This window comes from Lissotriton helveticus, chromosome 11 (genome assembly GCF_964261635.1).
Source record: "Lissotriton helveticus chromosome 11, aLisHel1.1, whole genome shotgun sequence".
In the NCBI taxonomy this organism is placed as follows: domain Eukaryota; kingdom Metazoa; phylum Chordata; class Amphibia; order Caudata; family Salamandridae; genus Lissotriton; species Lissotriton helveticus.
In genome coordinates, this window is record NC_136072.1 from 1107601713 (window position 1) to 1107627526 (window position 25814).

General features: G+C 47.4%; 1 protein-coding gene across 1 annotated transcript in view; it reads right to left on the bottom strand.

Annotated features, from left to right (window-relative positions):
* LOC144792659 (glutathione S-transferase theta-1-like) overlaps positions 1-25577 on the bottom strand; it is a 131788-nt gene extending 106211 nt beyond the window's left edge. The window contains exon 1 of the mRNA XM_078667805.1: positions 25077-25577. Within this exon, the coding sequence (XP_078523931.1) occupies positions 25077-25185 (109 nt within the window). The 5' untranslated portion in view covers positions 25186-25577. The remainder of the gene's footprint in view (positions 1-25076) is intronic.
* Between the last annotated feature and the right edge of the window lie 237 nt (positions 25578-25814).

Here is a 25814-nt window from a genome sequence, read left to right on the forward strand (position 1 = left end):
GTTTTATGAGGAACAACTGAGGAGAGTTGTAACTGGTTGGTAGTTTGATAAGGAGTAGCTGAGGAGGGTTGTGATTTGTTGGTGACTTGATCAGGAGTAGCTGAGAAGGGTTATGGTTGGTTGGTAGTTTGATCAGGAGTAGCTGAGGAGAGTTGTGATTTGTTGGTGGCTTGATCAGGAGTAGCTGAGGAGGGTTGTGATTGGTTGGTAGTTTGATAAGGAGTAGCTGAGGAGGGTTGTGATTTGTTTGTGGCTTGATCAGAAGTAGCTGAGGAGGGTTGTGATTAGTTTGATCAGGAGTAGCTGAGGAGGGTTGTGATTGGTTGGTAGTTTGATCAGGAGTAGCTGAGGAGGGTTGTGCTTGGTTGGTAGTTTGATAAGGAGTAGCTGAGGAGAGTTGTGATTTGTTGGTGACTTGATCAGAAGTAGCTGAGAAGGGTTATGATTGGTTGGTAGTTTGATCAGGAGTAGCTGAGGAGAGTTGTGATTTGTTGGTGGCTTGATCAGGAGTAGCTGAGGAGGGTTGTGATTGGTTGGTAGTTTGATAAGGAGTAGCTGAGGAGGGTTGTGATTTGTTTGTGGCTTGATCAGAAGTAGCTGAGGAGGGTTGTGATTAGTTTGATCAGGAGTAGCTGAGAAGGGTTGTGATTGGTTGGTAGTTTGATCAGGAGTAGCTGAGGAGGGTTGTGCTTGGTTGGTAGTTTGATAAGGAGTAGCTGAGGAGAGTTGTGATTTGTTGGTGGCTTGATCATGAGTAGCTGAGGAGGGTTGTGATTGGTTGGTAGTTTGATAAGGAATAGCTGAGGAGGGGTGTGATTTGTTTGTGGCTTGATCGGGAGTAGTTGAGGAGGTTTGTGATTGGTTGGTAGTTTGATCAGGAGTAGCTGAGGGGGGTTGTGATTGGTTGGTAGTTTGATAAGGAGTAGCTGGGGAGGGTTGTGATTTGTTAGTGGCTTGATCAGGAGTAGCTGAGGAGGGTTGTGATTGGTTGGTAGTTTGATCAGGAGTAGCTGCGCAGAGTTGTGATTGGTTGGTGGCTTGATAAGGAGTAGCTGAGAAGGGTTGTGATTGGTTGGTAGTTTGATCGGGAGTAGCTGAGAAGGGTTGTGATTGGTTGGTAGTTTGATAAGGAGTAGCTGAGGAGAGTTGTGATTTGTTGGTAGTTTGATAAGGCATAGCTGAGGAGGGTTGTGATTTGTTGGTGGCTTGAGCAGGAGTAGCTGAGGAGGGTTGTGATTGGTCGGTAGTTTGATCAGGAGTAGCTGTGCAGGATTGTGATTGGTTGGTAGTTTGATAAGGAGTAGCTGAGGAGAGTTGTGATTTGTTGGTGGCTTAATCAGGAGTAGCCGAGGAGGGTTCTGATTTGTTGGTGGCTTGATCAGGAGTAGCTGAGGAGGGTTGTGATTAGTTTGATAAGGAGTAACTGAGGAGGGTTGTGATTGGTTGGTAGTTTGATCTGGAGTAGCTGAGGAGGGTTGTGATTGGTTGGTAGTTTGATAAGGAGTAGCTGGGGAGGGTTGAGATTTGTGGTGGCTTGATCAGGAGTAGCTGAGGAGATTTGTGATTGGTTGGTAGTTTAATCAGGAGTAGCTGAGGAGGGCTGTGATTTGTTGTTAGTTTGATCAGGAGTAGCCGAGGAGGGTTGTCATTGGTTAGTTGTTTGATAAGGCGTAGCTGAGGAGGGTTGTGATTTGTTGGTGGCTTGAGCACGAGTAGCTGAGGAGGGTTGGTATTGGTTGGTAGTTTGATAAGGAGTAGCTGAGGAGAGTTGTGATTTGTTGGTGGCTTTATCAGGAGTAGCTGAGGAGGGTGGATTGTGATTGGTTGGTAGGTGTAGGAAGGTGGATATCTGACTATATGGTTACCCCAACTTTTTTGCCTAGTGTTTAGCTGGTTTTCGACTTAGTTGGTCTGGGATCCTGCTAATCAGGGCCCCAGGCTATCTGCTCTCACTGTAAAATGGACTCCATGGACTTTAGGTACATCTCTAATTGTATGTTGGGTCACCTTTGTAAGCCCCTGTATAGTGTACCATAGGTACCCTGGGCATAGGTGCATCCAAGGCCTACCAGGGGCTGCAGCATGAATTATGCCACCCCTGGCTGGCCATCCAAATTGAAACAACTGGCTGATCACTCAGCTGGGGCAAGGTTGTGTAAGCACCCCTTGCGTAGGTATAGTATTCCTATACCTACCATTATATATAGACACATATATACCTATAAGTCACTCCTATGGCAGGCCTTAACAATGCTGGAGGCAGGGTGCTTGGTTTTATGTTAGATGGTGCTCTAGCATGAGCTGAGCCTGTCTGCAGCTTTCGGAACCATGTCCTTATAGCTGTTCTATGATATAGCCATACCATATACTCTTAAGTGCATTATAATTAGGGCTCCTGGTTTTATGGTATTTATTTTTTCTACATTTCCGTCTGTATTTATCCATATTTATTTTTAGCAATTTTTTTCTGTATTTATCCATTTCTATTTTGTGTTTTCTGTATAAATGACGCTGCCATGGGTATTTTTCCACATTTATTTGACTGATAAATGTATACTCGCATTTAAATGTCCAAAAGGCTTCAGTAGTATACAGTGCAATAGCGCTATCTGAAAACACTTGCATTGTAGAATAGCATCAATAACTGTAGATCTGCACTTAATTACGCTTCATTAGGAAAACTATTGTCTTTCTCATCTCCCCTACCTCTCAATCTATACACCTACTGACCTGGTACTCATGATTTACAGTAGAAAAAAAGATCCAAAGAAGACATATTTTCCGTATTTTTCTGTATTTAAAAATAAATACAGACAGGAAAAAATTGTTTTCTGTCTGTATTTATCTGAGGATATCGAAACTCCTGAGGCGGAAGCCGGGAGAGATGTTTGTGTTTTAAAACTGTACTTTGTTGAATTATTGCTCTTACCTGACCTTTTAATCTTTGCTGGGCACTTCTCCCCTAAGCCCTGTTGGATATTCCCTCGCAGCGGATGCAAGCGCTGACGCGGGTAGGTGAAATTGATTGCCGCCATCACTCCCCAAGCCCTCAGGCCACGCCCACTCACGCGAGGCCACGCCCCTTTTTAGAAAAAATCATAAAAGCCACGCTGAATACTAGCTCGCGCCAGAGGATATCGAAACTCCTGAGGCGGAAGCCGGGAGAGATGTTTGTGTTTTAAAACTGTACTTTGTTGAATTATTGCTCTTACCTGACCTTTTAATCTTTGCTGGGCACTTCTCCCCTAAGACCTGTTGGATATTCCCTCGCAGCGGATGCAAGCGCTGACGCGGGTAGGTGAAATTGATTGCCGCCATCACTCCCCAAGCCCTCAGGCCACGCCCACTCACGTGAGGCCACGTCCCTTTTTAGAAAAAACTCATAAAAGCCGCGCTGAATACTAGCTCGTGCCAGAGGATATCGAAACTCCTGAGGCGGAAGCCGGGAGAGATGTTTGTGTTTTAAAACTGTACTTTGTTGAATTATTGCTCTTACCTGACCTTTTAATCTTTGCTGGGCATTTCTCCCCTAAGCCCTGTTGGATATTCCCTCGCAGCGGATGCAAGCGCTGGCGCGGGTAGGTGAAATTGATTGCCGCCATCACTCCCCAAGCCCTCAGGCCACGCCCACTCACGTGAGGCCACGCCCCTTTTTAAAAGAAAAAACTCATAAAAGTCGCGCTGAATACTAGCTCGCGCCAGAGGATATCGAAACTCCTGAGGCGGAAGCCGGGAGAGATGTTTGTGTTTTAAAACTGTACTTTGATGAATTATTGCTCTTACCTGACCTTTTAATCTTTGCTGGGCACTTCTCCCCTAAGCCCTGTTGGATATTCCCTCGCAGCGGATGCAAGCGCTGACGCGGGTAGGTGAAATTGATTGCCGCCATCACTCCCCAAGCCCTCAGGCCACGCCCACTCACGTGAGGCCACGCCCCTACTCTCGCCCCATAACAATGTGCAACCCTCGGACGCGCAGCGGGCGCGCCTAAGGCGAGCCCGTCTGCGCCCGTCCACGGCCGAACGGGGCCAGGGGCACAGCACTATGCCCATTTTGCCTCTTATTCCCCTGAGACACTGTGCACCTACCAAGGCCCTTGGGATCTGAAGCAAGCAACACTGGACCTTATCGTCGAGGCCGGAATCTCAAGTCCTCTCCCTTTCCCCTCTCTACCATCTAACCTACCCTCATTAGTTCGACCTCCCGATCGTATTGACTCTTCCACCTCCCAAATAACCGACACATTGATCATTTCTGTCTTTTTGTTGAACACTGGGTCAGCAGTAAAACACCACCTTGATCTGTTTATCCTTTTGGACACTCAGAAACCTAAATTACTGTTCCTCACGGAAACCTGGTTTTGCCAGGACTCCCTGCCCAACTTGCTTGCGGCTTTGCCCTCTTCCTATTATGCTCTCCGGGCAGATCGCCCTCCCGGCAAAGCAGGAGGGAGAGAGGCTTTGATCATTCGTTCTGATTTACATTTCCAATTATTATCCCATCCTCCCATCTCAGGGGTGGACTATCTAGTCGCACGCTCTAACTCCTTTCAGACACCAATTACATGTGTTCTGATGTATCGCCCTCCTAACAATATGTCACATTTCCTCCCAGCCTTCCAGGACCTGCTTGCTACACTAGCCGTGAACAACTCAGCGGTCCTGGTACTTGGAGACTTCAACTTTTGGCCATCAGATCCGGCTGAAGATGCCCCCTCCAGAGATTTTACGTAATCACTTCTCAGACTAAATTTCATTTCTCACATTCACACCCCTACCCACGTCCAGGGTCATACCCTGGACCAACTTTGGTCCCCTAACATTCCTATTCATGCCCCTATTGTTACCCCTTGCCTGTGGTCTGACCACCATCTGATTTCCTTCTCTTTGGATTTAAGTCTGACCACAAAACCTCCCCTGCCCAAAAACACCTGGGCTCGTAACTGGGGCAAAGTTGATATTCCAGCACTCTGCTCCTCCTTACTAGCTTCTAGTCCAGCCTTGGAGGAACATACCACACTGCCTTGGGCAGAAACCCTAAATAAATGGCTGACTAACGCCTGTGATCAACTGGCCACCTTAAGACGCATCAGGGTAAGACGTGCTCACGACGTTAACAAATGGTTCAGCCCAGAACTTAAGAAGAAAAAACTGGCTGTCCGCCGTGCCGAACGTGCTTGGAGACGCACCTACGGCTCTGCCTCTAAACTATTGTACTCCTCTACTCAGGCAGAGTACAAAAAAGCCATCTTAGACGCCAAAACCTCTTATTTTTCGAATAAGATTCTCCGGGCAGAGAACCAACCCAGAGAAATCTTCGCTACAGTCTTCGAACTGGCCTCTTCAGACAGGACCACATCCAAGCCGGCACCCTCCCAGCTCTTGTGCGACTCGTTGAACAACTTCTTTATTAATAAAATCACAGACATCAAGGCCAACATTCCCTCTCCCTCCCCAGCATTCCTAACCCCCGATCCCCCACCCAACACTTGTCACCTCGACCACATAGCCCCGCTGTCTAAAGAAATCTTTCTCCCTCTGCTTTCTTGCGTCAAGTCGGGATCTCCCTCCGACCCTTGCCCGGCCCACATCTTGCGAGACATCTTTTTAACTTGTCCTTCCCCTCCCCTCACTTTTCTTAATGAGACTCTTAAGTCAGGTACCGTCCCTGCGTGCCACAAAGAAAGCCACCATCATCCCTATTCTAAAAAAACCAGGCGCAGATCCTACAGCGCCTGCAAATTTTCACCCGATTTCTCTTCTTCCTTACCTAGCCAAAGTCCTCGAACGCCACGTTACTAAAGTCCTCAGTTCTTTCAGAGGACAGCGGCTATCTTGCACCTTGCCAAGCCGGGTTTCGCCCTCTCCATTCCACTGAAAAAGTGGTGGCATCTGTCTTAGACACACTTAGGGAGGGGCAAGACACGAATCTCCCCCAGGCACTGGTTGTGCTTGATTTGTCGGCCGCCTTCGACACGGTGAACCATACCATCCTTCTCTCCCGTGTCGAGGCGGCAGGCATTGGAGGCTCTGCCTTAGCCTGGTTAAGATCATTTTTGAGCGATCGCTCACAGGTGGTCAATCGGGCGAACTTTTCCTCCCAGCCCGCAAAGTTCAATGTGGCGTCCCCCAGGGATCTTCTCTTTCCCCCCTTCTTTTTAATTTATATGTCTTTCCGCTCTTCTTTGCACTGGAGAGGATGGAGGTCACGGTGTTTAATTACGCCGATGACCTCCAGCTCATCTTTAACCTCTCCGATTCCCCTGACTCTATTTATAATTTTCAATCAGTGATGGTCTTTGTCAGGGATTGGATGAGCTTTAACCATCTTAAGCTCAACCCTGACAAGACCGAGCTTCTTCTCACTGGTGGCAAACTTAACCCCTGGTCTCCCACTTTCTGGCCCCCCTCTCTTGGTCCCTCCCCTTCTCCTTCTCTCTCTGTTAAGACCCTGGGGATCACTCTTAACCATCAACTCACTTTACACTCCCAGATCAGCACAGTGGTTTCTTCTTGTTTTTTTATCTTGCGCACTATTCGGAAGATCTCACGGTTCTTTTCTTTCTCAGCCCTTAAATTGATCATGACGGCTTTGGTCCTCTCCCGTTTAGATTATGGGAATGTCCTGTACAATGGCGCCCCTGCATACTCCATCCGACGGCTTCAACTGGTGCAGAACCAAGCCGCCCGCCTGGTACATGGTTTACCCAAATCACACCACACCACTCCCCTTTTAAGATCCCTCCACTGGCTCCCTATTAGAGAAAGGGCCTTTTTTAAGATTGGATGCATGACGTTTCAGGCCCTTGCGGGAACAGCTCCCTCTTTTATTAGGTCTAAAATCGTACCCTACATCCCCAGTAGACAATTGCGTTCTTCTTCTCTGTCCCTTTTGGTGGTGCCCAGGTTTAAGAAGAGCAGAATGGGAGGTTCTAAGTTCTCCACTCTGGCTCCGCAATTTTGGAACTCTCTACCTCTCCAAATGAGATCAACACCATCTTACCTGGAGTTCCGCCGCACCCTAAAAACCCATTTTTTCTCGCAGGCTTTTAAAATCTAAATCCTTCCCTTTCACTCAGGAACCATTCTTTCTCCTCAATAGCGCCATGAAACCGCCTGGTGTACGTGCGCTCAATAAAAACGTTCAAATTCAAATTCAAATTCAAATCTGTGAAAATCAGTAAAAACGGAAAACTGGGAGCCCTAATTATAATCCTCGCGGTTATTGCTAACTTTGGTTTGGCTTTATCAAAACATGTCGTGTAAGGTGTCATACGCTTTGGAATACCACCTCTGGAAATTCCACCCTTCTAGAGGGAGAAGACATTTAGTTGTAGCTTTACCCGGTTAAAGTTAAACAGAGCCTCAGCATCACAAAATGGATGGTGCTGCCACAGACACAAGTCTGACCTCCTGCAGCTGGGAGCCCTTCCAGCGAGGGAGGCCTGGACAATAGGTTTCCTGCCTTGGGAGGTGCTAGCACCTCCCCAGACAGGCTATAGTGTATTGGGGCAGTGTGGGTTGAAAGGAATGAGACACTGCCTGGGGCACACAAGGTGCTCCATGCATAGCTCGGTTCAAACCAGTTGCTGGGGCACTCCAGCCCCAGCTCTGGCACGAAACTGGATAACGGGTAAGGGGTGTAACCACCCCCTTCCCTGGTCCCACTCATAGGAGGGACCTAGCGGGTAAACCACCCCCTTTAATTCGAATAAAGCTAGAAGCTGAGTCTAGAGACTTTAGATTATCCTGAACTGAAACTCAGGAACGAAACTCTGGACCTTCGGCATTCTACTGCAACTAGAAGACTGGAGAATCTCCATTGTGGTCAAGGAGTGACCACCCTGTGCAAACAGGCACCACCAGTAACTTGCCGGTTTGCTTCGTTGCTGCTCCCGACAGAACCCTACGACCTACCGACGCAGTCTCTGGACTTCCAGACTTCGCTGACCCGACCCATATCCACAGCAAAGCTGAGACCCGTGGCGGACACGAGACATGTGGGACGGACATTCTGCAGTACCTGCTTTTTGCTAACTGTGCAGCTTCTGAGGTGTCCTCGAAGTTGTGCATTGACCCTGAGAAGTCAAATCCCCGAGCAGTAAGTGCACCGAAGCTCGGCCCTCCACACTCCACGAGTGCCGCGTGGGGCCTGTGCCTGCATTTCTCCTCGACGCGTCTTTGCGGTTGCTAGCCCGTTGGCTAGTGGCCTTCTTGAAGACTCTATTTTGAATCAACACTGCTTGCCTGGTTGCTCTGGGCTTGCTCCCGCTTTCCTGCAAGAGGGAAGCCCCTCAGACCTTGCTGATCTGAACAGAAGCCGATCTTCACATCCTGCGTGGGTTGCCTTTGCCAAGGCTTGTTGACTCTAATCCGGAAGCCAACACCGCCAACAGCGGGATCGTTTGTGGGACAGTCCGTATCCAGCTCCTGGTCATCGTCGATGCCTCCTGGTCTACGTGGCTGCAGAGACAAGCTTCACAACATCACCTGATCGCATCTCGACATCGCCTGGTTCCTTCCTGGTTCCTTCCCGGTCACTGGCTAGTGACCCAGACTCTGTCCCCTCTGCTTTTAGGGTCTTCACTTCCTCGATTCACCCTTGGATCCCCCCGGACATCTTCCTCCTGGTCACCTGAAGCATCTTCTTGCAGCTCTCAATAGAATTCGACAACGAAACCCGACGTAACTTGACACCTATGCACTCAGCTTCCCTGGGTGAGGTAACTCGAGTTCTCCGGTGCTCCCGTGGGTAATAACTATCCAAGTGTCCTACTTTAACTGGGTTTTCCCGTAGTCCACCCAGAAGGTCCGAAATCAACTAGTTTCTAAACTTTACGTTCCCAGTGAAAGTCTATGAGAACCCGCGTGTGTGTTTAGACACTGCACACGCATCCTGTGGGACTCCTGCTTCCTAACCTTCGGGTACTCTGTGTAGCCCCACCGATTTCCAAGGCCCTAGGCCTGTTCACCTGTCCTGAAGTGGTTCTTATACCACTTCTTTAGTATATGGTTTACGAGGCACCAAGGGCAGAATTGTATTTGTGCAACTTAACGTATGCTTAACGTTACTTGTGCTGTATCTCGAACTCTGACCTCATAAAGAGTGCAGAGGGGTTTTGTTAGAAATAAATACATATATATTTTATATATACCTTGTTTGGTGTCCTTTCATCTGGTATTCAAGGGGTTATTATTGGTAAAACAATTGGCTTCACATGCTCTCTGAAGTGTTAGCCTAAGACTGCTTTGTCCATGTTACCACTAGGATAGCTGGTCTATAAGGTTGACTTTACAACCATCACCATAAGGGTTGTTTGGACTGATACAGGGTGCCTACTAGAATAGTGTACATCACATATCAGGCCAACTTCTCACATTGGTGGCAGCGGTGGGATAAGAGCTTGCTGATTGTTTTACCATAATATCTTGAGATATTTGAAAGATCACATTAAGGTACCTATAGGTACATATAATTCAAGTCTTAAATACTTAAGTTCTACTGAACTTAGTTGTTGTAGAGGAAAGGGCCTAGCACACCCTGACTACAACTCCTAGAGAGGTTTAGTAGGTAACACTTAGTGTAGGTAGGTGCACACACCACACCTCACTAGATCATGTCTCTGAGAGCAGAACCAAGTGGATCCCTCCCAGTGGAGGTATATCCTTTAAGGATACCTTCCAGATATGATACCCTAACTTCCCATGATTTAAGACACTTGTGCACATCTAGAAAGTTAAAACAGGGTTCCAACCCTACCCTCAGACACCTGATTGAGCTCATGGAAGAATATGATGCTCTGAAGGCCTCTAGCACAGTTCTGTCAGTTAATACAGATGAGGGACAGCCCTCAGCAGAGGATTTCCCTGATACTAATCTTATTGATGAAGAGGATGTAGAAGAGGAGGACTCTGAGGAGGATGCTGATAGCCAGGTCAAAGTGGGAGTACTTAGCCAGGCCAACCTAAGCCTACATGGGGCTGGAGGGGGCATAGCCTCATACAGACCCCCAAGCAAGCTTAACACTGAGCCCAGGAGGAGGAGATCCCTATCCAGGGAATCTCACCACTCTGGTGCCTCATTAGGGTCAGATGTTGTTAGGAGAATGTCTTCCCCTGAGAGAAAAGAACATCAGGCCAGAATGAGAGAAGTCAATCTGAGGATTGAGAGGCAAGAACTTGCAATCGCCAAAGAGAGACTTGCTCTTGCAAGAGAGCAAAAGTAAAGTGGATTAGATTCCACTGGTGGCAGCAATATCCCTAAGGATAAAGATAGGTCCTATGATACTAGAAACCTAAGCAAGATTGTCCCACCCTACAAAGTTGGGTATGACATCCACAAATGGATAACTGCTTTGGAGAGAGCTTGCAAAGTACAGCAGGTACCCCAAAGTCAGTGGGCAGCAATCTTATGGCTCTCCTTTTCAGAAAAAGGTAGAGACAAGCTCCTCACAGTTAGTGATGAGGATGCTAACAACTACACAGTCCTGAAGAGTGCTCTGATTGATGGGTTTGGCTTAACCACTGAACAGTATAGGTTGCTGTTCAGGGATACCCAGAAGACACGGACTCAGGACTGGAGTGATTTTGTAGATTGTACTACTAAGGCTCTGGATGGCTGGGTATTGGGCAGCAAAGTACATGACTATACAGGACTGTATAATTTGATTATGAGGTAGCAGATCCTTAGTAATTGTCAAAACCAGCTTCTACACCAGCACCTGGTGGACTCTGATCTGACCTCTTCCCAAGAATTGGGTAAGAAGGCAGAGAAATGGGTCAGAACCCGGATTAAGCCTAAAAATCAGGGTGGTGACCAGAAGAAAGATTCTACCAAGCCTCAAGAGAAATGTGGGGATACATCTAAGGACAAATCCACTACACCGCCCCAAAAATCCTCTGAGGGGGATGGGTCCCAAACTCCTTCCTCTAATGTCAAGAAACCTTATTGCCATGTATGTAAACAACCTGGTCATTGGAAAACTGACAGCAGTTGCCCAAAAGCCAGCAATAAGGAAAACATTCCTCCAAGTACTATTCCAACACCTCCTGTTACTACTAGTAGTAATCCCCCAGGTGGTGGGAGTGCTCCCAAGAATTTGGCTGGGTTTACTTGGGGAACTCAGGTGGACTCTGGCCTAACCAGGTCCCCTACCATAGCTACTCTTGTCTGTGAGAATGGCATGGGGTTTGCCAACTTCACTGCTTGTCCCAACACTTTGGGCAAGTACAGACAGGAGCCCCTCATCAATGGTCAGAAAGTTGACGCCTATAGAGACACAGGGGCTAGCATCACTGTGGTGACTGAAAGCCTAGTCCCCTCAGGACAACTTTTACCTGGGTTCACATACCAGGTGGTCAATATTGATGGAGTGCAGAAAGATCATCCCATGGCAGTAGTACATCTCAGCTGGGGAGGTGTCACTGGCCCCAAGAGAGTGGCAGTGTCTACAAACTTGCCTGTAGATTGTCTACTGGGAAATGATCTAGAGATATCAGCTTGGGCTGAGGTAGAAAAAGAAACCATTCCAAAATGGTAGATCCTCCTGGAAAGGTTAGTGGGGCTGTGATGGCCACAGCCCCAGTTCAAGATTTCCTCCCTGAAAAGGTTGGTAGGGCTGTGATGGTCTCAGCCCAATCTCAAGCAGACTACTTCCCTGAACAGGTTGACAGGGCTGTGCTGGTCACAGCCCACACCCAAACCAAGTTCCTTCCTGAAAAGGTTGGTGGGGCTGTGATGGTCACAGCCCAAACTCAAACAGATGTTTGTGTTGCGAAGCCTGAAACTATGGATTACTCCACACAGACAGAGAGTATTGGGGAGGAAGAAAAGTCTCCCTCCCACCAGACATTAGGTGAGAGTCAGCCTCCTTGGGGAACTGTCCCTACCCCTTGTGAAGGAACTGCCCCAGAGGTAGTCAGGCCTAGCCTAGCAGAGCCCCAGGTGTCAGTGGACCCTTCCAAGGTGGGACCCAGTCTGGAGCAGGTAACCTGCCCCTCTCTAGCCTGCCTCAGTCAGCCCAGAGCTGTAGAGATCAGGGAGGCCAGTGTACCCCAAAGGGCCCCCTGTCCACAGGAACCCCCCCCCCCATCAGCAGATAAGGAGCACCAAAGCTAGCAGCCCTAGCAAGGTGAAAATTCCAAAACCTCCTGAGGGATCTCCCTTACTCTTAGTTAGGAACCTCCCCCAGATGGACTCTGTTGGGCACAGCCAAACCTGGGACCTGGTGGCCCCAAACCTGACCTGTCCCTCCAGTAAGCCAACAAAAGGGACCCAGCCTCCAGCTGTAGGTAGCCAGAGGTTGACCCTGAGAGCACAGTGCAACTCAGTCATGGAAAGAAAGGCACACATGGTGGAGAGTGATTGGAGGAAGCTGAGCCCCACATTAGAGGAGCCTCACTTCAGTACTCCATCCCAACACCAGCCTTTTACTTTGCCAAAACACACCACAGGTAGAGATTCCCTATGGTGGAGACCCTCTGATACCCCTAGGGTGACGGATTGCTTAGTGGACCATGAGACAGGGGGTAACCATGCTAGTGCAGGTACTTCCTTATATGGCCACTTAGGAAATATAGGCTTATCTCCTTTCGTTGGGGGGGGGGGGGGTTGTAGGAAGGTGGATATCTGACTATATGGTTACCCCAACTCTTTTGCCTAGTGTTTAGCTGGTTTTCGACTTAGTTGGTCTGGGATCCTGCTAATCGGGCCCCAGGCTATCTGCTCTCGTTGAAAATGGACTCCATGTACTTTAGGTACATCTCTAATTGGATGTTGGGTCACCTTTGTGAGCCCCTGTTTAGTGTACCATAGTTACCCAGGGCAATGGTGCATCCAAGGCCTACCAGGGGCTGCAGCATGAAATATGCCACCCCTGGCTGGCCATCCAAATTGACACAACAGGCTGATCACTCAGCTGGGGCAAGGTTGTGTAAGCACCCCTTGCTTAGGTATAGTATTCCTGTACCTAACATTATATATAGACACATATATACCTATAAGTCACTCCTATGGCAGGCCTTAACAATCCTGGAGGCAGAGTGCTTGGTTTTATGTGAGATGGTGCTCTAGCATGAGCTGAGCCTGTCTGCAGCTTTCGAAACCATGTCCTTATAGCTGTTCTATGATATAGCCATACCATATACTCTTAAGTGCATTATAATCCTCGCGGTTATTGCTAACTTTGGTTTGGCTTTATCAAAACATGTTGTGTAAGGTGTCATACGCTTTGGAATACAACCCCCCCCCCCCCCGCCAGTTCTGTGGCGGCGGGGGTAGCATTCCACCCTTCTAAAGGGAGAAGACATGTAGTTGTAGCTTTACCCGGTTAAGGTTAAACAGAGCCTCAGCATCACAAAATGGATGCTGCTGCCACAGACATAAGTCTGACCTCCTGCAGCTGGGAGCCCTTCCAGCGAGGGAGGCCTGGACAATAGGTGTCCTGCCTTGGGAGGTGCTAGCACCTCCCCAGACAGGCTATAGTGTATTGGGGCAAGGTGGGTTGAAAGGAATGAGACACTGCCTGGGGTGCTCCATGCATAGTCCGGTTCAAGCCAGTGCTGGGGCACTCCAGTCCCAGCTTTGGCACGAAACTGGACAAAGGGAAAGGGGTGTAATCACCCCTTCCCTGGTCCCACCCATAGGAGGGACCTAGCAGGTAATCCAGCCCCTTTAATTCGTATAAAGCTAGGAGCTGAGTCTAGAGACTTTAGATTATCCTGAACTGAAACTCTGAAACGAAACTCTGGAACTTCGACATTCTACTGCAACTAGAAGACTGAAGAATCTCCCTTGTGGTCAAGGAGTGACCACCCTGTGTAAACAGGCACCACCAGTAACTTGCCGGTTTGCTTCGTTGCCGCTCCCGACGGAACCTGACAACCTAGCGACGTAGTCTCTTTTCTTCCAGACTTCTCTGACCCCGACCCACATCCACAGCAAAGCTGAGACCCGTGGCAGACACGAGAGACATGGGACCGGACATCCTGCAGTACCTGCTTTTTGCTAACTGTGCAGTTTCTGAGGCATCCTCGAAGTTGTGCATTGGACCTTGAGAAGTCCAAACCCCGAGCAGTAAGTGCACCGAAGCTAAGCCCTACACTCTCCATGAGTGCCATGTGGGGCCTGTGCCTGCATTTCTCCTCGACGCGTCTTTACGGTTGCTAGCCCGTTTGCTAGTGGCCCTCTTGAAGAATCCATTTTGAATCAACACTGCCTGCCTGGTTGCTCTGGGCTTGCTCCCGCTTTCCTGCGAAAGGGAAGCCCCTCAGACCTTGCTGGTTTGAACAGAAGCCGATCTTCACATCCTGCGTGGGTTGCCTTTGCCAAGGCTTGTTGACTGCAATCCGAAAGCCGACACCGCCAACAGCGAGATCCTCTGTGGCACAGTCCGTATCTAGCTCCTGGTCATCGTCGACACCTCCTGGCCCATGTGGCTGCAGAGACAAGCTTCATGACATCACCTGATTGCATCTTGACATCACCTGGTTCCATCCTGGTTCATTCCCGGTCACTGGCTAGTGACCCAGACACTGTCCCCTCTGCTTTCAGGTTCTTCACTTCCTCGATCCACCCTTGGATCCACCCGGACATCTTCCTCCTGGTCGCCTGCAGCATCTTCTTTCAGCTCTCCATAGGATTCGACGACGAAACCAGACGCAACTTTAAACCTATGCACCCGGCTTCCCTGGGTGAGGTAACTCGAGCTCTCCAGTGCTCCCGTGGGTAATAACTATCTAAGTGTCCTACTTTAACTGGATTTTCCCGTAGTCCACCCCGAAGGTCTGAAATCAACTAGTTTCTAAACTTTACGTTCCCATTGAAAGTCTATGAGAACCCCTGTGTGTGTTTAGACACTGCACACGCATCCTGTGGGACTCCTGCTTCCTAACCTTCGGTTACTCTGTGTAACCCCACCGATTTCCAAGGCCCTAGGCCTGTTCACCTGTCCTGAAGTGGTTCTTATACCACTTCTTTAGTATATGGTTTATGAGGCCCCTAGTACAGAATTGTATTTGTGCAACTTAACGTATGCTTATTAAGTTACTTGTGCTGTATCTCGAACTCTGACCTCATAAAGAGTGCAGAGGGGTTGTGTTAGAAATAAATACATATATATTTTATATATACCTTGTGTGGTGTCCTTTCATCTGGTATTCAAGGGGTTATTATTGGTAAAACAATTGGCTTCACATGCTCTCTGAATTGTTAGCCTAAGACTGCTTTGTCCATGCTACCACTAGGATAGCTGGTCTATAAGGTTGACTTTACAACCATTACCATGAGGGTTGTTTGGACTGATACAGGGTGCCCACTAGAATAGTGGACATCACATATCAGGCCAACTTCTCACTGTAGTTTGATAAGGAGTAGCTGAGGAGAGTTGTGATTTGTTGGTGGCTTGATCAGGAGTAGCTGAGGAGGGTTGTGATTAGTTTGATCAGGAGTAGCCTAGGAGGATTGTGATTGGTTGGTAGTTTGATCAGGAGTAGCTGAGGAGGGTTGTGATTGGTTGGTAGTTTGATAAGGAGTAGCTGGGAAGGGTTGTGATTTGTTGGTGGCTTGATCAGGAGTAGCTGAGGAGGGTTGAGATTGGTTGGAAGTTTGATCAGGAGTAGCTGAGGAGGGTTGTGAATGGTTGTTAGTTTGATAAGGAGTAGCTGAGGAGAGTTGTGATTTGTTGGTGGCTTGATCAGGAGTAGCTGAGGAGGGTTGTGATTGGTTGGTAGTTTGATCAGGAGTAGCTGAGGAGGGTTGTGATTGGTTGGTAGTTTGATCAGGAGTAGCTGTGGAGGGTTGTGATTGGTTGATAGTTTCATAAGGAGTAGCTGAGGAGGGTTGTGATTTGTTGGTGGCTTGATCAGGAGTAGCTGAGGAGGGTTGTGATTGGTTGGTAGTTTGATCGGGAGTAGCTGAGGAGGGCTGTGATTTGTTGTTGGCTTGATCAGCAGTAGCTGAGGAAGGTTGTGATTTGATGGGGACATACCTGAAAGCTGCATTGGGTGTTTGCTGTGTCGAGGAGCTCCAGCGAGTCCCGCTGATCCGGGGACCAACCCTTGTGCGCCCGCTGCTACCGCTCGCCGCACCCGCTTCGCAGGTGCCGCTTCGCGGCTCAAAGAGGGTGGAGGCTGTTTTCTGGCGTTGGCGCTCCAGCAGGGACTCAAAGATCCAGGAGTCCCTGCTCTTACAGGTGCGCTAGGACGCGCCCACCACCAGCCACGCCCCCCGCCTGTAACACTCTCCTATTTCACGCTGTGTCTGGCGCTCCGCGGGACGCGAGCGGGACGCCGAGCGAAGCCCGGGCAAAGGGCGGGCCCTCTACGGCCCTCATCGGCCTGAGGAGGCTGGGCTGGGCCAGAGGTCCTGGTTCCTGATCCCCGTAAGTTGCACTCTACTTTATTCCTGTCCCCGTTTATCCTTTCTAACTTATGATGGCAACTGCTGCTACTAGTCCTGTCTTAGTGGGAGCAGAAAAAAATGTGGCGATGTTAAACCGTACTTTGGATGATTACTTCCTGAAACCAGCCCCCGAGGGAAACAAGGAGCTGCTGTTAGCAGAGAGGAGGGCAGATCGCCGTCGTTCAATAGAACGCATAAAAAACAGAACTTTCTCGGAACCCACAATGTCAGTTACTTTGGATGACGATCTGATTATTAGCTCAGCAGACAACTCAACACTATTAGCTAGTGTGCCCTTACTCCTGCAAGACTGTTTAGCCCCAGCAGTGTCACCTACTCTCAGTCAACAGGACTTATTACCTGTGTTGAATGTTCACAGTAACACTCCTAAGAACTTGATCTCACCCACAATCAGATCCGGCAAAGTTGTAAGAGGTAAATGTTTGCGGCCAGTGTCCCTCAAAATAATTGGGCCCCCACCGCCTAAAAGGAGACGGAAAACAATATCAGTAAATAAGCCCAAACTAAGCCACTCAGAGTTTGGCAATAAAGCAAAGATTGACTCTATAACGTCTTTCTCCGCCCCCAATAACTTTATCTCAAGCAACCATAGAACCAGACACTGCCTGTACCCAAATGGAAAAAGACTTACAACCAGCCTCCTCTAAGTCTCTTTTGGACAATATTGAGCTGATTGTACGCACTTACACACTTGCATTGGCTGAAAGATTTAAAGGGCTGGAGTTAAGGTTGGGTAAAATAGAGGAGGACCTGATCAAGCGAGGGAATTCAGTCCAGTCAAAAGGGCTTACAAAAGTGCAACAACAAAAAGTTGTCATAACAACGCACCCTCCCATTAAAAATGTTGTTGTCCCTACACCTCCAATACCTCTTAACGCCAACAGCCAGGCGGCTGTAGCAACCCCAGCTGCCCCTAACTGGCTACATGCGGCCACGATAATATCTGACGGCATCAGCTCAAATAAATCTCTGCCTATAGAACCGTTACTGGTTCAGGGAAGATCAACTGTTGCAGGCACAGACAGTAACGCTGCCCCCACAGTTAACGCCCTGACTAGAGAACCTAGCTCCCTTCCGGATAGACACCCGAGATCCGTTGTGAATGTGATCAACCGGGGGAGAGGGGAACAAACTAGGGTACCACCAATGGAACTTCCACCAGAAGCGTTGCCGTATGTGGTTGTACTTACTGGGGTCCCGGAGCTGATGACAGGAAAAAGAGAGGGCTTTTTTCAATTAAAAAACAAAATAACGCACTGGCTTTCGCTGTACAGACCTAAACCTAACCTAGTAAATGGTGAAATAGTTCATGTACGGCGCATGTCTTGGCTGGGGGGCAGAGTAAAGGATATAGGGGGAGACATTGTGGTCATAAACTTCAGGGATATAAAAGCTGTACAACATATACTGAATTGGCCTTATGCCAATGAGAACAGTTGCATTGTACCACGTCCTCTGACGTATTTTTACCCCAGATCTGCTGTACTTCCCCCTCAATACTCAATTAACGGTACCTATTTTCCCTCCCAGTCACTAACTTTGGAGTCCGCTTTGAACCCCGCATATATGCCCTATTTAGCTCCGCCACCTGCAATGCAGGGGTGGAATACGATACCATTAACCCATAAAATAGATGCAAAGGGTAGCATGTCACATTTGATGCCATTTACTCCTCTAGAGCTTTATAACAGATTTGAGGCCTTTAGTGGTCTTGAGGAATGCGACTGATGTTTAAAGTGTGTAGAGGGAGCTTGGGAGGGTGAAATTGTTCCCTGTGTCACAACGTTACAGGAAGAGAAGGGTACCAGCTGCGATGTAACAGAAATACACACTGCTGTAACACATGCTGATATGAATGATGGTTCACCTGCTGTTTCACTTACAATGTCTTATAGATCGAACGCGGTGTCTCCACCATCTTTACCTGCTATTGTGTTTAATAATGGTGCTCTAGTAAATGATGTTATTAAGGATACATGCACGAAAAATTGCCATGACGATCTTCCTAGCACATCATTTGTACCTTTGGACCCCTCACCTGTAGATACCAACTCTTCTGTCTTGTATGGGGTTCATGCTCTGACTCGAGAGCCATTAGTTTCGGCTGCAGCAAGCACTGTGGACACGGGGATCACTCACCCTGAAACACCAACCCCAACTCCCGTACCATCTATCAGTGAAAGTCTCACATGTCCAGCATTAGCCGACTGCGTGAATTTAATTTCATGGAATATAGCTGGCCTGGCCGACAAGTTATGTGACCCAGCCTGGCTAACATTTATTAAAAAAATTTCCATTGTATGCCTTCAAGAGACGTGGTTGGAGGATAGAAACATCCATATAGAAGGTTACTTAAGCTTCATCATCCCAGCAGTTGCCTCGACCAGGGGCAGAGCAAAGGGGGGATTGGCCACCTTTATAAACTCGGGATTGCTCTGCAATATCAGCACATATCATACTGATAATTTAAACATTCAGATGCTCGATTTAAAAAATGGTAAGAAAGCCCTGACTCTGGTCAACTTCTATAACGCTAGTGGCTCTGGTGGCTGTGACATTATATTGCTAACAGACCTATTGAGAAAAAACATACACACTACATCCCGGAACCTGTTGATAGTAGGTGACTTCAATGTTCACCCTTGTGGTAACCCAGGCTCCACCCCAATGGGCTCCTTGGGATGCAATAGCGTCGAAGGTTTTCACTTTTCTCACACTAGGGGTGGTAAGAGCCTAAACGATTTAGTAAACGGGAATAACCTAACAGTAGCTATGTCTATGGTTCCTGACACAAAAATCTTTGATATTCCGACTTTTAAAGGACATGGTCAGGGATCTTTTATAGATCACATACTCCTATCCTCAGATCTTGTACAACGGGTCCTGCAATTTACCATTCTCCTCAGTGTATACAGTGATCACAACCCCCTATCTATTGGCATGGGTGGGCTTTTGTTCACCAAACGACCGCCTGGTATTGGTCGAGGCACGCTGAGTTGTATAAATGGTAGACGTCGTATCAAATGGACATTGATAAATCAAGATAGTTTATATTTTAATATAAACAGTGCATGTGAGGAGGAGTTGATAGCATGCTCATCTCTTGATTCATCCCCTATGAATATTTTGTCAGGGTTTGCGGGTATGGCTTCTAAAATTGGCGAAATGCTATCTGCACCAATAAAGGGGCAAAGTAGAAAGCAGGTCAAATGGTTTGACCACAACTGCTCAAAGGCAAGTAGAGATCTGAAGAATGCTTTAAAAACTAATCCTAGACATCCCGACCTGATAAAAAGTCTTCGTGTGTCTTATAGGAAAGCTTTAGCCGTAAGAAAAAAGGAAATTAAGGCTAACACTATAGAATCCCTCCTTGATCCTACAGTGCTGGGGAATAGTAGTAAGTTTTGGCAAATTATCAACAAACCATTGTTTGATAATCCAAACGACACAGCTTTAGGTACAAGTATCTCAGAAGGAGAGTGGGTGTCTCACTTCAGTACAATTTTTAAGATTAATGAGCTCAGGGCAGAAAACGCCTTTTTAATATCACCTGTAAACCAATTATGCTTTACAGTAAATGAGGTTGTAAGGGGGATCCAGGGTCTAACCAGTAATAAGGCCCCGGGCCCGGATGGTTTACCACCGGACCTGTTTAAGTCTAGCACCTCTTTTTGGGCTCCCGTCCTCACGGCTGTAATAAATGCAGCTGCTACAACGGGGTGCCCAAAAACATGGGGCCTATCGACCATAGTCCCCGTTTTTAAAAAGGGCGATCGCAGCAGTCCATTATGTTACAGACCGATATCCTTAATAAATTCAGTAGTTAAAGTGGTAGGGGGGGTAATACTTAACAGGTTATCTACATGGGCAAAAGACAATAGTATCTTGTCTCCCATACAATATGGGTTCAGGCCTGGCCATTCGACCATCACGCAATGTCTGAACCTATATCTGATTTTAAGTAAATACACCCTGGCTAGACAAGGTACTGTCTATATGGCATTTATGGACCTGTCGTCCGCCTTTGATTGTGTGGACAGAAGCTTATTATGGGCCTCTTTGCTGAGAATGGGTGTGGAGAGGAATCTTGTCAACTTCCTAGCCGACATGCACTCGGATACCAATGCCAACGTCCGTTACACTCAAGACCTTAAAGTAACGGACGAATTCAGAATAAATCGGGGAGTTCGACAGGGCTGTATTCTGGCCCCATTCCTCTTCAACATGTACATAAACGAACTGGAGGAATTTCTTTTAAATACAGAAGCAGACTACCCCCGTGTTGAACACAAGGGGGTGCCTGTGCTCCTTTATGCAGACGATGCAGTACTTATATCTAGGACAGCAATCGGTCTCCAAAAATTATTAAATTCCTTCTTTAAGTTTATGGAGTTACGTGGCCTTAGCATAAATAATTCCAAGTCCTACGTCATGAAAACAGGAATGGGCACCCGGAAAACTGACTCCTTTAGTATAAATGGGGAGAAAATTCCCGTAACCAACTCTTTCTCATATCTTGGGGTCCTCTTAGACCATAAATTAATGTGGGGCCCCGCAATATCCAAAAAGAAGGGCGAAGTAACAAGGGTCAATGCGGCCATTCTTGGCTTTGGGAGAAAAATTGGAAATTGCCCCACGGCCGCACTACTCAAACTTTATCAGGCAAAAAGTGTTGCTGTTGCCTGTTATGGTAGCGAGCTCTGGGGCTACCGTAGGATGAAAGACCTAGAGGTCGCAGAAAACAACGTCCTGAAAAAGATACTGAGGTTGCCAAGGGGTACCGGGACCTTCTCCGTACATGAGGAGTTGGGGGTTCCATATCTAAGCGACAGAATAGCAGTCAACCCGGTTTTGTGCTGGCTGAATTGTTGGCTTAACACCGACATTCCGCTTACACATGCCTTGTTGAAAGATGTCTTTTCCCTAGATGGTAGGCTTAAAATTCCGTGGGTGAAATATATAAGGGATTGTCTGTTGGCAATAGGCCGTTCTGATTTGTTTCACGACCCTAACCTAATTACAAAACCCGATGTTGTCTTAGTAAAAAACGCCATACTACTGGCAAGATGTACCGATAGAGAAGAGGCGGAGATACAGAAGGGTAGTGTTAGGAAACATTTATTACTCAAAACCTGCCCACAAATGGAGCCTTATTTGACATGGCCTATGACCAGTTATGAACGGTTTCTGTTAATAAGGTTCCGTTTTGATTTATATCATCTTTTACTGGCGGTACCAAGTGGGGCACAACGGGGAGAAGTGTTGCCAGCTTGTGGCTGCGACAGTAAGTCTCCTCAAGATCTGGCACACTTTCTTTTTATCTGCCCTTATTACTCTATCCCACGGAATTTATACCTTAAACCATGTCTTAAAAAACTGAATTTTTTACAAATTAAGCCCGCACTTTATTACCTACAACTACAGAATTGTGATTGTACCATATTTGTCTGTAACTTTTTTTAAAAAGCTATCTGTTTTAGGAAAAGTATGGACGGATAATTATGCTGTGAATATTTTAGGTGTTTTTTAACCAATATAGTAATTTATGTTTTTAAACTTATAATGCTCATGCTCATAGCACCCGCTGTACCTTCTTTTTTTTGTACTGTATCCTGTGTCCTTTATTTGCCATATGAAATGTATTGTTTGGAAATGCTTTTAAAATGTGTATTTATGAATTGTACTTTTATGACTGTTTGTTTTACAGTCGAATAAAGACTTTTGAAATTGATGGTGGCTTGATCAGGAGTAGCTGTGGAGGGTTGTGACTGGTTGGTAGTTTGATCAGGAGTAGCTGAGGAGGGTTGTGATTGGTTGGTAGTTTGATAAGGAGTAGTTGAGGAGGGTTGTGATTGGTTGGTAGTTTGATAAGGAGTAGCTGAGGAGGGTTGTGATTTGTTTGTGGCTTGATCAGGAGTAGCTGAGGAGGATTGTGATTGCTTGGTAGCTTGATAAGAAGTAGCTGGGAAGGGGTGTGGTGCATAATTGTCATCTCTCCCCACCCACCCTCTCCAGGTCTGGTAGGCTGATAGGTGTGTAAAGTATGCTTTTACTATTGGATTTCTGCTGGTTGTCGTCATATTGAAACCTACATGCATCTATTTTAAATGATGTTACACCTCATATGCTGCCAGCGTGTATTTTCATGTTTCTTTTTCAATTTTTTTTTAGCAACTTGCTTATGACTGTGGATCTTGTTATGGTGCCAACTCTAGGTCGGGGAGCTGTTGCCACACTTTTGTTTCCTTTGTCCTGGTAGTGTTATTCTTTGCCCCCCTTGGTTTATTTGTGTATGCATTGTAAGTACAATGGTAGCCTTTGTGTGGTACATGGCTTACTTCAAGGCTGGGTGAATGCAGCTTTGAGAACGGATGGCCCGTAATACTTCATGAGTATCCTTCGTAACTTGAGCCTCACGTGCTTTTGTAGGTATGTGAATGGATTTGATGATGCTTCCTGCTCCCCTCCTTGAGTTTCTCCTTTCCTTACTGACTCTAGAGAAGATATTCCCCATTTTAGAAGCCCTCCTCCTAACCACTCCCATATTTACACGTTACGAGTGAGCTTTTGTATTCAGATCTTTTAATAATGAAAATGTATTTCTGAGTGGACCTTGGTCCATTGCTATGACGAGTGCTGTGAACACACTCTTAATGTGTTATTCCGCATTCTCGCAAATGGTTTTGTGACCTGTCCTAAGGTCTTGGTTTCCTGTATCTATAATAGAAGGTAGAAAACTACAGGTACCGGGATGAAAATTTAAAAAGACGGCACTGCATTAGATGTGACCATCTGTTGCATTTGGGAACATGAGTTACACAATGTGACAGAGGATATGAATGGTTCTGAACCTCTGTGTGTCCCTAATTCAGCCATCACATCTCCTTGAAATGGAAACAGAGTGCAAAAGTGTATAAGATGCAAGCATCGGATCACAGAGTGTATTAGATATGAGCTCCCCTATAATATAATGTAATGTAAGGTGGATTTGTAGAGCGCTGCTTGTCACCCTTGAGTGTATCCAGGCGCCTTCGTACTTGAATGATATTTACTTAGTAAGATAGAATCCTAGAAGTCAACTTTTAAGGAATGACAGGCTCAAACCAATTATGAATTAAAGATATGTAGGACATCTAGGCAGTAGGGATAGCCTTGTAGTATGAAAGCATTTGCCATGATGTATTTTACCCCCGCACCTTCTCTACTCCTTTACGTATATTACAATGTAGATTCCACCATGACCATCTGATCACATCAGGTGACCTCTTAGATTCTTCCATATGATCTTCTTGAGCTCTGTCTTCCTTCTAGAACCAGGTGGTCTCTCTGATCCCTTCTAAGTGGTCATGTTGATCTCTGCTCCCACATCTCACCTTCCAGATCCCTGCCCCTTGTGATCTCTTTGATCCCCCTTGGTGTATTTAGAAACAGAAACAAATAATTGCCCGTGCCTGAACTGCAGAATGTTCCTGGGCTTCACTCCCAGCTTCCCAACTTGGCCAACGTTTGTGATTCTGGGCAAATCATTAACCTTAACTGCAACTTTGTTAAAGCAAATATAGGAATCCATACATGAATCAATCCAGACTTTGCACTGTAAACAAGTTTCAATTTACACATCTATTAACATACTATTGTTATCAACTAATTGCCTAGCATGCATCAACTCTCTCTTAGTTCACCAATGGCTACACCACCCCATTACATCCTACATCGTTATAATATTTATGTTTAACAATTGTGACCTGTACTAGAAGTTTCTCGATTAAATAATGTGGTTGAATATTAGAACATTCGAATGTCCAGAGCTCATTGAAGACAATGGAGTAGTTCTGGGCTTATAATGGCTGTTAGAAGCCTGGAGTTCCAACATTCCAATGTTGGTTTTCCTGTTTCTTCCTTTTTAATTTAGAATACTCTACCCTTAGTGGGTGGAATCTTCTACTAGCTTTAGACTATGGGATGTTAAAGGAGCTCACCTTGTTTTAGGTCCGCGCCAGCGGCAAGGGCCCAGTAGCGGCTCGCACAGGTCAGAGCAAAGGCGCAGGATGGTGGAATGCAACACACCACGGGATAAGTAATATTAAATAAACAAAACCACTTACTTTGCGATCGATCATTGCGGCATCAGTGATTAGCACAAAGTAAGTGGTTTTATTTATTTAATATTACTTATTAATAATAATAATAATAAAGTCCACATTTGTAAAGCGCACAATCACCCGTAAGGGTCTCTAGGCGCTGGGGGCTGTCGGGAAGATTAAGCGAGCTATTGCCCAGAGTCACATGGTGCTGGGCTAACCTACTGCCGGAGCCGGGGATCGAACCGTGGTCCCCAGATTCCAGCTTCAGTCGCCCTGGCCGCGGCGCCACACCTCTCCCTTATTCCACCATCCCCCACCCCACACCCTGCCCACATCACCACTCTTAACTGTGCAAGCCGCCAGTGCAAGGGCCTTTAACAACTGGTACAGCCCTCGACAGCTGGCTATTTGGCTATATAAACCTGAGACAGATGTACATGAACCGACTTTTAATTGCTAATAATATCGTGGTTTCTGCTGCTCAGGTCTTCCGGTGGCTCGGTTGGTACCCAAGCCCGGGCCAGGCTCTCCCTGGAGGGCTGCCCCTATCGCTATCCACTCTGCCTCACTCACCTTTAGAAAGCTCCACCAGCTTGAGCTCGAAGTCGATGTTGTTCTTCTTGGCGAAGATGTAGACGCCGCGGCAGGGCTGGGACGCCAGGTCCAGGTACAGCTGCAGCATCCTGGGGGGTGAGGAACTCCTGAGCGGAAAGGAGCTGGGAGAAGTGTGCGCGCGTGTGGGGGCGGGAGGGCACCTTGTGGAGGTAGAGAAGAGACCCCCTGCGGCGAGAGAAGCCGGTGAAGGATGGATAGGACACAGAAGGGGAGGAGAGAATCCCTGGGAGAGAGGCTCCAAAGGGAGGACGGGAAGAGGCAAAGGGGCGAGTAGAAAAGGATGGAGACAGAGGAGAGGTGACAATAGCCCGGTGGAGAGATGCCTGAGGAGGAGAGAGATGGCTAGAGCCTGGGAGAGGAGAGAAGGGCAGGAGACGAGAGCCGGGAGACCGCCGCGGAGCAGAGTGCAGTGTTGTGCAGTAGCAGCACACCCTCACACATACACCTCCAGAGCAGAGTGAGGTGTGAGGCGAGGGAAGCTGACAATGGTGCCCTGATCGAGGCCACGCCCCCGCATTCACCGCACCCACACACGGATGCATTGTATGCCCATCCGCGCTTCCTCCTCGGCCCCGCCCCATCACTCATAGTTTGTTTGTTTTCTAAACCTGAAGCCTCGGCACAGCACTTGAGCTGCGCCCCTGCAATGCCACCCTCTCAACACTGCACTCCCAGCAATGCACCCCTCACCCAGCG